The sequence below is a fragment of the Falco cherrug genome, unplaced genomic scaffold (genome assembly GCF_023634085.1).
Source record: "Falco cherrug isolate bFalChe1 unplaced genomic scaffold, bFalChe1.pri scaffold_101, whole genome shotgun sequence".
Taxonomy (NCBI): Eukaryota; Metazoa; Chordata; class Aves; order Falconiformes; family Falconidae; genus Falco; species Falco cherrug.
The window spans coordinates 413,966-426,549 of NW_026599294.1; the positions used below are offsets into that span (position 1 = coordinate 413,966).

General features: G+C 50.8%; 1 protein-coding gene across 1 annotated transcript in view; it reads left to right on the forward strand.

Moving 5' to 3' along the window:
• Positions 1-12,584, forward strand: part of LOC114014525 (hydrocephalus-inducing protein homolog) — a gene marked incomplete at its 3' end in the record, with an annotated part of 63,868 nt that overhangs the window by 17,459 nt on the left and 33,825 nt on the right. Inside the window, exons 6-9 of the mRNA XM_055700397.1 lie at positions 1,152-1,276; positions 3,865-4,066; positions 7,275-7,458; positions 12,099-12,198. Of these exons, the coding sequence (XP_055556372.1) occupies positions 1,152-1,276; positions 3,865-4,066; positions 7,275-7,458; positions 12,099-12,198 (611 nt within the window). The remainder of the gene's footprint in view (positions 1-1,151; positions 1,277-3,864; positions 4,067-7,274; positions 7,459-12,098; positions 12,199-12,584) is intronic.

The window sequence follows — 12,584 nt, forward strand, 5'->3', positions numbered from 1 at the left end:
TTTTCTCATTATTTTTGTGTGCTGCATTCCCTAATCACTGGGAAACTCTCTGGAAGGTGTTTTTGAGGTGACAAATTGACCACCAGCAAAGCACTAAAGCCAGTAACTTTTGCTTTCTAAGTGGGGCTGTACAGGAGCCACAAAGCCCAGCTGCTGTTGTGCAGGAGCATGTTGCACCTGACTTTTCCCTGAGCGTTAAAGAACTGAATTATGTGTCTGTCAGCCGAGAGCTGTTTACCTGGCCACAAATCATAATTGCTCGTGTTAAATCTAAAGTACACCAACACGTTTTCATAATTATTTCCAACACATTGCACAGAATTCCTCCAGCGGGCCAAGCAAAGTTACCAAGCTTGGATTACAACCCGGAGCCCCAGATTGCATTGCTTGTGAATACACCGAAAAGCTCCTGTTAAACTTGCCTCGATACGCTCCTGCTGATGGTGCTTCATTTAGCCAGAGATCTAATTGTTCAGGTTGTAAATGGGTACTCCTTTTGTGTCTTGTTCCCTTGTTATTGTATCACTCTAATGTGCCTTTGCACTCGTAGAGATTTTTCTTTGCTTAGAGCAGCTTTCACTGAAACACTGTTAAAATGTGCCCTTTCTTAGGCAAAACCAGGATGCTTTCAAGGTAAAAAAAAAAAAAAAAAGAGTTGAATTCTGCAAATTAAACTCCAGTTATTCTCTGGTCTTCAAGAAGAAATTCTCTTCTCCCTGTCTGATTTCCAGGCTGCAATCTCACTGCCTTGACATTTGTATCTCTTGAGGTGTATAGGTGGCAGGAAAAGACGGATTCCTGAGGAAGTCTGTGTCAAGCTGTGCATGCAAATAACCCTCACCATCTCCGTGCTCTTCAAAAACCCTCCTCCGATCGTATTGCTAGCAGTCAGACTCTTGAGCCTTGCTGCAGAGAACTGGATGCAGGGTATGGGGGAGACGAGGTCGTTTTATAGCATAGGATGTTCTGAGGGCTGGAGCTCTTCAGGAGTCGAGTTGGTGGCTCAGTTTCTGATACTGTCTGTTCTCTTTTTCTTCTGCTGACTGTGGTTTGTTTGCTTCTTGCTTGCGCAGGTGAGCTGGAGTGAACGAGACAGCCACATAGTCCCCAAATGTCCCACAGTAATCCTGATGTGCCTCTCTGTGTTGCAGCCCTTTCTCTGTCGATCCCTCTGCTGGGACTCTTGGGATTGGTGATGCCGTGCAAGTAACAGTGGACTTCCACCCACAGAAGACTGGTGATTATTCCGGGTCCCTGACAGTACACTACGACACAGGTAAGTGCGGGACACTGCATGGTGCCCACGCTCTGCGTCCTTCAAAGCAGAAGACTGTTAAACTTGCTTTGCAGACTCCTCTAAACCCTTTTCTTTCTAAACCCTTTTCTTTCAAAACCTCTGCATGTTTTGGTGCTTCAAGTGAGCAGGTAAGGGGCAAAGGCTGAGTGTGCCCTTGTTCTGTGTGGCTGCGTGCTGGTCTCTCCCTGGGGGACGCTGGTGTCAGCCGGGAGCGTAAGTGTGTCTGTGTCCCCGGCTCCTCTCCAGGAGAGCAGCAGTAGGGGATGCTCAGCAAAGCGTGTAGAAGCAGGCAGTGCATGTGCTTTCTGCCTCGTGGGCCCTGGAGTTAGCATTTTTCTGTGCTAGAGGCTTTATTCTCATCTTTGTTTAATCACTTCTGATGGTTTTACCTTCCAAGCCTTTGTCCAGTTGCTTTGTGGGTTTGTAGCTATGAGCGTCTGTAGGCTCCCATGGCAGTACGTTCCAAAGGAAGGAATATTCCTTGGGAAAGTGCTGGTACTACACTTCTGTAATTTCTGACTAATACTATTTCAGGCCCTTGGGTTCCTGTTTTACGACAAATGGTGACAAATTTTTCCTCCTTCGGATTTTCCCAGGCCGTTTGTGCTCTTACAAACCTACCTATCTCTTGTGTGATTTCTAGGTTAAGGAATCCTGTTCAGTCTTCATATAGAAGCTGCTCTGTACTTTGGAGAAGGGCAGAAAGAATGATTACATTTCAAAGGCTTCAGCTTGGCTTTGAAGATCAAAACTATACCCATTATTTCGAGACCCACGTGGCCATGGGTTTAGACAGTGAGACCATGATAGTTTTCGTGGAGTTTATTTTGCAGTAGTTAGTTGTCTTGTAGAGCATGAGGTCATGTTTCCATGAACCGGAGTTGTGCATGCTCGAAGCACTGTGCATGTCTCCCAGTTCTTGGGTCCTGCTTCCTCTGCTTGCCAACGTATGCCGAGGATTCAGCGGAGGGGGAAGGCAAGCTTATAAAGCACGCCTGCCTCTGTAACGCTTCTGAACCTCGGTTATTTTTGTACGCTGAGTTGTCTGTTACAGAAAGCAGGCTGTCCAGTCACTGGAGACGTTGCTGTTTCTCGCAACATAACTCGTGTCTGGCCACGAATCCCTCCCACTCCTCCTCGGCTCCCTTAAGAGCAGAGAAGTCGAGGTTATACAGGCACGAAGGCTGAACTCTCCATGTGTGGAGATGAATGAATGGCTGCAGAGATCTGCTTGAAGGGTGAGTCGTTCTCCAACCTCCCTCCAAGAGAGGGGGGGCTCTTTTTGCCGGCACGACTGTGATACTGCCGCATTGTGTCTGGCTTAGGGTTTAAGGAGTCCATCCAGTGGGCAGCCAGCTCTCCCCTTGTGCTTTTGTGTGGCAGCCTTGGAAAGGCAGGTCCATCCCCTGGCTGCCTTGCTGTAACCCGTGCAGCGAGGGGAAGGCTCTGCCTCGGCAGAGGGATGCTCTCCAGGGATGGCCGGGTCGCTGCCCTTCTCAGCTGGGGCTGGCTCTGAGGCTTTAAACACGCTCCACAGAAGTGCCATTTCGATGGAGAATGTCTCGTGTTTGGGGTTTGCTTCTCACCTGGGAGGCCCTCACCTGCAACAGGCAGAGTAGGCTCGGTGCTCAAGTTTGTGCTTAGTTGACTCCTGGGAGTTGCTTGGTAGGAAGAATGAAGGTTTGGAAGCTCTGGCAGTGAGGGACGCTTTGGTGGGGGTCTCTTCTGGAGGGTGAAGTGCTGGCAGGTGCTCCAGCAAGACTCCAGGCGTTAATCGGCTGCTGTGCGCAGCCAGGGACTCTCTCCTCTTCAGCTCGGTCTGAGGCGGAAAGCAAAGGTGTGCTCGCTCTGGTTGTGGGACAGCTTGGGAATACTCGGTGTAGACTTGCACGCTCAGGCATAGGCACCAGCAGGCTCCAGGCAGAAGAAATGGGCTTGCAGGGCTGTGATGGGCAGGTTGGTGTGGGCCGTGCCCCACCGGTCTCATTCTGACATATCTTCACAGACCCACAGCAAGTGAGGGCACTGCTGCTCCAACACGGTGAAGTTCTCATCTGCGTCCCATCCTGCCGTGGGCTGTCACTTTGCCTGTTTCTCTTCACCTCCCTCTTCTGCCTGCATGCCCCAGGCATCTTGTCATGTTGGCAACAAGGGATCAGGAGAGACACAACCCTGGTGGCGTGCTTGCAGGAGACTCTGGGCGAGCCGTGACCGAGGTGGGGCCTCCTCAGAGTCACCTGAATGACTTTGGATGCAGAATTCCCTGTGACCCAGGTGGGATGGCAACCCAAAGGCCACCTGGGCACACTGAAAACGTCTCCCTGTAGATAGTGTTGCCTTGGGGATAAATGTCTACAAGCCCACCCAGAAATAAGGTGCTTAAGGTGGTGCCCAGGACATCCTCATGCTGTACACCTGCAGCTCTTGGGGTGCAATAAATATATTGATCTGTGGAACTGCTCACACAGCTAAAAGCTGTGACACTTCTGTTCCCTGTGGTTTCCTCCGTTCCTTGTACTCCCATCAGCAAGGGCGATGAGCAATGTCTGCCTTTTGCTTCGTTCTAGGTGAAGATACGCACACAAGCCTTCATGGAGCCGCTGAAGATGTCAACATCAGGCTGGACAGAAACTCCTTGGCAGTTGGGAAGACCTACATCACGCTGTCAAATCACAGATGTGTGGTCATCCACAACCGGAGTAAAATCATAGCCCACTTCCAGTGGAAGGCTTTTCTTACTCAAGAGGAGGAGGATCAGGAGAAGCTGAGGTTCGTTGGAAAGATTCCTTTCAGTAAGACACACTGCCCAGGAGTGAAACTACCATACGGCCTCAGAGGGATGTTGGTGCTTTTTTGGATGGTGTAGGAGAAATAAAGCATCCACTGCATCCGGGTCTGTGTCCATGGGCTTCAGGGTAATGGAGCTCGGTGCTTCCCATTCTGGTTCCATCCATGTTCCAGCTGATGTTTTGGGGAGGAAAGGTTGATTGCAATGACTGCATTTCCTCGGAGAGCAAATTCCCGTCTATGGGAGCCCTAAATCAGTGAGGCCAGGTCCCTGGGCTCGCAGGGGGTCTGTGAGGCTGAGGAAAGTGTCGGCACTCCTTACCTGGGACGGCGTTGAGCGGTAGCACCTAACAGCTGCAGGCAGCGTACCTGCTGTGATATTCACTGCAGTTTCTTCCCCTTCCAGCTCTGGTAGGATGGCAACCTTCTTCAGCCTGCTTTTGCAGTAGTGCGCAGGGCAGGGTGCTTTGCTGGCCCCGAACGTTGAGGCCATCCGGCTGTAGGATGCTGAATTGCCTCACGCTGTCCCGGCTTCCAGCACAGCGAGGTATCCCTGCCCCTTCTCCGGGGCTGGGGAGAGTTCGGAGGTGGAGGGTTCTGCGGGGAAGGCAGGGACAGGACTTGGAAGTGCCTTTGGGCGTCAGCACCTGTGTCTTCGTGGTGCTGAGAGGTGGGGCAGGCTCTCCAAAGGGTGTCTCTGAAGCTTTGAAATTCCGTTTGGGGCAGGAAGGAAACGCTTCTAGCCCAGGGGGAGGCACTGGAAGTGACACTTCAAAGCTGGGGTGATGTAGGGGGGTCCTTGTGTGACTTTTCAGACTTGGATGGCTGTAGGTGTATAGGAGTTAGTCTGAACCCAGAGCTGATCAGGAAACTGCCTTCAACTGGAGCACTTTTTAAGGGCTTCTGAGCAAATAAAGTTCAATGTAATTAGGTCAGAAAAGCCTTGAAGGCCAAAACTAGTTTTCCAGTGTTCTCTGTTTTTAATTACACAGTGTGTGACTTTGGTGCAAGCGCAGTGTGCTAAAGGAAAAAATCTCATGACCTTCTCTTGCTACTTCCCTGCACCATTCTTTTCGCATCTCTCCCCAGCTGCCCATCACAGATGGGACCCTGAGCGATCCTCTCTCCCCTCAGAAGCGACCAGCTTTCGCCACAGTTAACGTGTTTCCCCAATTTTTTTGCAGTGACGCTTGATCTCGTGCCAGCCTGTGTTCTTTACTGTGACCAGGGCGCTTTGTTCTTCCTTACTTGCAGTCTTAGGGGTGGTCATGGCTCCGAGGCCACTGTGCTGCTGTCGGAGCAGCTTTTGAGATCTTTTGAGAGCAGAGAGGACTTTGACAATGGGAGGAGGCAGTGCAGCAGCCTGTGCTTGGCTGTCACCCAGAAAGACCTGGCTCTCACAAGGTCTACCCAGGGGTTTGCTCTGTCTCCCTCCTGCAGGACTTTCTGGGATGTAGCGGTGGGATTCTTGTCCGTTGCTGAAGGCTGAGTTGAGGGTTGCTCATGTCAGTGGCTGGAAGCCCTCCTCATGCACAGCGCTGTAGGTCAGCCATGGAGAAACATTTCCCACGACACTCCACTGGGAGCGAGCCAAAGAAAGTATTTTTGGCACCGGTGACAGCATCTGCCCGAGGCTCTGTCTATGTGCCGCTAGGAACGTCCGTGACTGTGTTTCCTTGCTGATTGTATTGGAATTCAGCTGGGTGGTGACTGCTGTCCTGTTTATAGCGTGTTGCCTCGATTTTCTGTGTACGGAGCCTTCCCCTCATCCCCCTCGAGTAGTCACCTGCTGGTTCTTGGTGGCCAGGGGACTGGAGCGTGAAGGGGGCACAGCAACGTGCCAGCTGGGAAGCAAGTGCTCTGCAGCAGTGCTCCCTTCTCACCTCTCGGTTGTGAGCTTTCAATGCTGCAATGATCGCTGCTACAACTACCAAGTAAGGGAGAGGTGACCTGTGTCAAAGCTCTGTGGAGAAGGCCCAAAAGAGGAAAAAGGTGAAGTGGTTCAAGGCTGGATGTAAGGGTTTGGATTCAGAGGTGCTGGTGCTGACTTCTTTATTGGCTAATGCTGATGCCAAAACGGCACAGAGTAACAGCTCAGAGACTAATTTTGTCTTTAAGCAGCAAAGGTATTTATTTCGTGCAACACTGGGGAGCTACCGATTTGCACCGGACAAACTAGCTCTGAAGTTTTCGGTGAAAAGTCGGGTAATTTATACAGTTTTTGTGAGAGGTTACAACATCTTTACATACATATTCATTTGATTTTGACATCTAATCATTCTATTCATAATAGGTGGGATCTAGGTGGAGTAAACCTTTCAACTTTCTTTGTTCAATGATCTTCTGACTCATGGTTTTCCTTTAACATCCTCAGTGGAACCTTTCCTAATTATTCAGAGTACACGCCTTTACCTTTTCTAATCATTCAGAGCACATTCCTCTACTTCAACGTGGTCAGTGGGAGGGAATAGGCCCTGCCATCTCTCTCTTACCTCAACACAAAGAGAGCATCACCCAGAGCACAGTACCAAACACATCCTGACTAATCTTTTTAAGACCTTGCTCTGTTTCAATGCCAGGCAAAGCTCTCAGGGCCTCTGTCTTCATGCACCTAAACCCATTAATTTCACTGAAGTGATGCGATGCCCGAATGCATTAGCTTGCTTTGCAAGTGCTCTGGGATCCTCTGCTGGATGGCAGTGTAGGCAACGGAGCAGCCAGTTTGCTTATCCCTGCCGGTGCAAAAGGGAAGATAAACAAGTGATGCTGGTAACCTGCAGCTGAAGCCCGGCTGCTTCTCCGCTTCCCAGCGAAGCACTGCAGTGGGTGCTCCTTCATCTCCATCCGTCTCCCCCGAGCACCTCTACGGGCAACAAAGCCATCTGAGGGTGTTGGTGGGGTTGTCCATTAGTCGTGGCTGTAGCTTTGAGCCAGGAGGCTCCCCTGAGGGCTGCTAGCTTTCAAACCCCTCTTCTTAGCTTGTGAGTGTGGCGTAAAAGTACCTGCCGTGCCAGTGCAGGAGTGATAACCTGATCTGCTTGGGACCCCGTGGCTTGGGGTCAGCCCCTTGCTGAGCTGCTGCTGCTCTTCCTCCCCCAGTGCATTGCTGCTCCTGCACTTACATGACAGTCTCTGCAAATATGTTGTTTGTTAAATGATCTGCTTGGTTTGTGTCTCCCCATGGCTGCAGGCGCTGTCGCAAGCTGCAGAAGCAGGAGGAGAATGAGAGGAATTCTTTTCTCAAGCAGCGCGCGGTGGACCCCACGCTCCAAGAACGCCTTGCCCTTCTCTCCCGTGCCTTCCAGAACCAGAGGGCAAAGGTGCAGGAAGACTCTATGCTTTTCTCTGATGATATTTTTGCCATTGAGCCAGTGGTAAGTGATAGCTGGGAACCTCCCTTCCTCCTCCTCCTCCTCCTCCTCCTCTTCCTCCTCCCTGAATGAGGTTGCTTGGCAGATCCCCACATCAGTGTCTTGATGTGCCGAGAGGGAAGACATGAGGTTTGTAGTGAGGCTGGGAGAGATTGTTGCAAAAAGCATTTCTAAACTGCGAGCTCCGGGCAGGCGCTGAGAGCCTGCCTAAAGCTGAGCTCTGCTGCAAGGGCTGTAAATTAAGGGCACTTCCTAAGTGTCCTGACAGTGTTCCGAGGTATCGATGATTATATATAAGGGCACTCCTTACACGTAGCGTATGGGGATTAACCATGAGTATTAGTTCACATACTGAAGAATGAAAAGGTCCTCTATGGAAAGGAGGGCAAGTTCAGCCCAAGATTAATTGCGGCAAGACCAATCCCTTCATATAATCTGGACTTAGACCGTGCCTGAATCTCCCTCCCAGCATCGTCTGTGACCTGCACGCAAGGCTGGCGGGTTTAAACAGACTTTTTTGAGTTCTATTGCACGCTTAGAGAAAACTTTTTGCTTTTGTATTTATGCAAACAAAACCTCATGTCCTTCAATTAACTAGAGCCCTGATTCTGAGTATTTGTGTGGTCTGAGATGACGAGTGCCTGCTGTCTGAGCAGTGTAAAATCCCTTCTCATCTTGGAGCAAACCCTAGAACAATCTTAGCCTCTTCTTTCTTGTAAAATAGGTGAAACTATTGTTTTATTATTTATTTTTAAGGAAGGGGATCGTGTTCTCTTCTTGGTTGCTCCTATAGCCCGTACAAGGCTGAGAGCCCCCCATGTCAGCACAGCTGCAGTTTCACACCGCCGCAGCTGAGAGCAGCGTGATGTGACCAAGAGCCTGTGTCGGAGCAGCAGGGCTGTAGCAGGGAGTGGGAGCTGATCAGCTGAACATGAAGAGCATCCTGCAGTGTGTCAGCTGGTTTTGGAGCGTGTCCCAGGGCTCCTGCTGCGGTACAGCCGACTATACCTCCATAACGAGCTTAACCTGCTCTTGGGCTCCTGAAGTGCATTAGGGTGAGGTCCAGCAGCCTGGCTGCCCACTGAGTCCTGGTGCTCCCTGTAGCGCTGTACGGACCCAGAGTGTAGCCTGGCCTCACGCCTTGAGTGGAAACCTTTCCTAAATGGCTGTGTTGATGTTATAGTTTGCTCTAGGACTGAGCGTAAGTGGGCTGCTGCAGGAGCCTCTCCCCTTCTGTCCTGTCCAGCATTATCAATCTTGTGATTCCCATTAATTCCATGATCTATGGAACAATGAGTTTCACATTCAGAGTTTTGCTCGTGTCTGTCTTCCCCCCCGGCATATGGGTGTCTTCACATCAAATGTTAGTATTTTTTCCTCTTTATCAAGTGTAAAATCTAAGAATGCACTGCCGCCGACTTCCACAACCTTCTCCCCGGTGACAGCCCCGTAACTTTTAGCTTGGGCAGGCCCCTTCTGGCAGCGCCGTGTAAATCTGCTGGAGGGGCCCCGCCAGAGCCTGGACCTTGCTGCCTCGGACCTTCTGGCCAAAAGCGGCTGCTGCTCTTCCCACCTATCACCCTGGGAGCACCCTATAGAAAGAATCAAACCCTTGGAAGAAGCGGCTGGAGGTTCCCAGAGGTTAGGAGGCCGCTGGAGGGACGATAGCCTTGGAAAGGCTCTCTGGGCAGGGTGGCTTTGCAGGGTTTGTGCAGCAGCTTTGCTGTGTAAGCGGGCCGGTAGCTGCCAGGTGTTGCTCTCTGTGGAAGCTGCAGCGGGTTATTTCAGCCTGTATGGGGTTAACTTGTGGATGAAAATAATAACAAAAAAGGAGGCAGTGATTTTGGAATTAGCATGTGACCATGAACATTCTGAGCAGCCATCCAAGCCTGTGGGAGACAAGCTGTTGTGTAAGTCTGGCTTTCTGAGCGTGTCTCCGATTTGATTTATCGGAGATGTCGGCTGTATTTCTGTCACAGATGTGCTGGCCTTGGAGTTCATCGAATCCCAAAGTCAGCTAAACTCACTCAGCTGGAAAAGCGCGCTGTTGTTAGCAGATACATATTCACCAGGCCAACGGTTCTTTTTAATTTTCTTCCTTTCCCGCTTAGCTTCGTTTTTGCTTATGAATTGTGTTACACTTGCTTCCATTAACGGGAGATGTATTGCCTCTGTCAGCCTCTGAGTAATAACCAAACTGCCCCGAAGCGTCCACAGGGCCAATATATCTGATGGCGGCACATAAAATAGACCAGTGAGTACCACTGGCTTGTGATCCAGCAGAGACGAGCAGCAAAAGAGTACTTTGTTAGATAGTTGACCTGAAAGACTGATACTGCTGCCTTAGGCTGCCAGAAGCTTGTTTTCTGGCCTCAGTGGAAGGAGAGATTTGGTTTGAAGGCTCAGGATGCGCTCTCCTTCCCCACTTGGTGCCCCTCTAAGATGAAGACCTCAAGCATCGTCACTACTCTCAGCATTTCATTAACGTCCTTCCTCAGCACAGCAGCAGCGATGGTTTGTGTGGCGGGTGGTGCTGGTAAGCCTGGCAAGGCACAGTTTGTCGCGCAGGAGCCGAGTGAGGGCTGTCAGCAGCTCTCTGGGCAGAGGGCCCCAGCAGCTGGAGGATCTAAGGGCACCACTGGGCAGCTCAGCCCACGCAGCGCCCTTTAAGGAGGAGCGCAGAACGCCGGTGAGCCGGGGTGTGTGTTCAGCCGCAGCTGTCAGGCTGGAAGCAAATGCAAGCAGCTGCCTAATGCACGCCCCCCCCCCCCCGCCCCCCCAGGGACTGCCTGCCCAGGGTGAGACCACTGAATTCAGTCTGTTAAACATACAGCGAGCAGCTGGGTGAGGAGCGCTGGTGAGTTATTAGACTCTAATTAGCCAAGCCAGGGAAATCCGTCATCTGAGTGTTTCTTCTCAGTGGCTCGGCTTAGGCAAGCTCCAGGTGTCGTAGCAGGGCTTATGTTGTTCGGAGCAGCACCCCAAAGGCTTTTATTCCTGTAAATTCAAGATTACTCTCTGGACGCTTTTGAGTCTGTGCAGCATCCCAGCAGGACCCGAGGGATCTGCTATCTCGTACGCTGACTGTGGGTTGCAGGCTGGTGTCCCCAGTTTGCTTCCTCAAGCGAGTGTGTTATCATCTAGTAATGCTTTATCTTCCTCCAGTTGCTTGCTGGGTAGAAACACAAAGTCCGTTTGATCTGGCAAAGTGTTTTCTCTAGGTTTTGAGAAAAATCCAGGTGACTTTATTGTTTCTTCTGTGTTCTTACGCTTGGTTTGTTGGAGTTGGAAACGGTTCTCTCTACCTGTTCTTCCCTCTGAGCAGGCTGTGCATTAGGGAATCATTGTAGCTGCAGCCCAGTAACTCAGCATGTCATAGCTCTTTAATTTTTGTGGGGGCTGGCCTCTGAGCTCTATGTGCTGAGTTGATGGGAAGTATTATAGTTGTTTAATATTTATGCTGTGGCAGTGCTGGAGGCTCCAGTCAGTTCAAGATTCCCCTGGACAAAGCACGGAGAATACCCAGCAGCAAGCAGAATCAAACTTTGTGCATAGAAAAATAACTGTTCTTTTTGTGGTCTTCCCAATTTTTTTCATTGCTTTAAAATATTATTACGGTTGTCAGAGATGCATATATTTATGCCAACAAATGGATGAAGCAGCATTTGTAGTGCTGGGGACTGAGGGGAATATCAGTGGTGCCTTTGTTGAAACCGGTTGCAAGAAGCAAGAGCCTTTAGAAGCCAGGGATGTCTCTGAAAACACATGACGAGGCTCCCTGGGACTGAGCACCAGTGCCAGGACTCTGAGAGAGGGGGAGAGAATGAAGACGCTGAGGAAGCAGCGGTTGCGCACACACTGGTACCATGGGCCGGAGTTAAATCCCGGAGCAAGAGCCTGGCAAGGAAAAGAGCTTGCTGGTTGCAGTAGGTGTGGAGCTGTAAGCAAATGCCATCTCTTCTTGTTTGAGCCTGTGTTCAGGGAAACAGGGATGTACGCACCTTGCAGAGAGAACCGGGCTGCATGTGACTCTCAGCTCCCTTCTCGGGTCATCCATCAGCTGGAAGAGCCTGCGAGCTGGCTCAGTGCTGGCGGCACAGGGCAGGAGGAGCCTGGTCTTCACTGCTCCCCAGGAGGGCTTGTTCTGCTTGGTGCCGAGTGCCCTGACTCACCAGAATCCATTAAAGAGTTACATGCACGTACAGGTTGAGGGTATAAGAGGCAGCACGTTTGTAACGAAGAATGGAAAAATCCCTTTGACTTGCTGACTCTCTTCTGATCTGGGTAAAACATTCCCATGGCCATAGGGAGACAGGGATGCAAGGGAAGGATTGGAGGAAAAGGTGCCTTGTGCTTAGATCAGCTGGTACTTCTGAAGAAATGCTTGATTTGCTGAAGCCAGCCAGTTGGGTTCCTTTATTAGAACCCTAATTAAGAAAAAAAAAAAAAGCCTTTACCAGGTGCTAGTAAAGGTAAGGGACTGACATTTTTTGCAGCTGCTTCCAAAGTCTTACAAACCTGGATAAGTGCTGTTTGCTTCTTGCTCTTCATTGGTGCTCTAAATAAAGGCTTACAGGGCTGTGGTTGAAAACAAGAAATGTAGTGTTTGAGGATAAATGGTTTGTTGTCTGCTTCTGTTTTAGGAGGGAGATGTCTGGCCAAATTCTTCAATTGAAATTAAGGTGATCTTCAAACCCCGAGAAGCCCGAGTCTATCAACAAACAGCCTACTGCGACATCTCAGGTACGGCTCCTTTCTCCTCCTCCTGCCACCCACCGCAAAGGCAGGGCACAAATACTCTTCCAGCCCCCTTGGTCCCCGTGGACTTGCTAGGAAGGGCCGGTGGTCAGCAGGGCAGCGCCGGCACCTTCCTGCTGTCCCTGTGGCTTCCAGCTGGTCTGTGCAGAGCCAGGGCTTAGGATGCCTGGCTCTGACCACTGATGGCTCTAGAGCAGCCAAAGCAGCGAGGGGATAAGCCTTCCTACCAGGCATTTGCTCTGCTGCAAGGTGTTTGTAAAGGCCAGAGAGCTACACCGCAGAAGAGCTTTGGTGGACGAGCACTGAGCCCCTGTAGACCTGCAAGATGAGCCTTGGATCCATGGATGCACTGTCAGGCTCCTGAGGCGGTA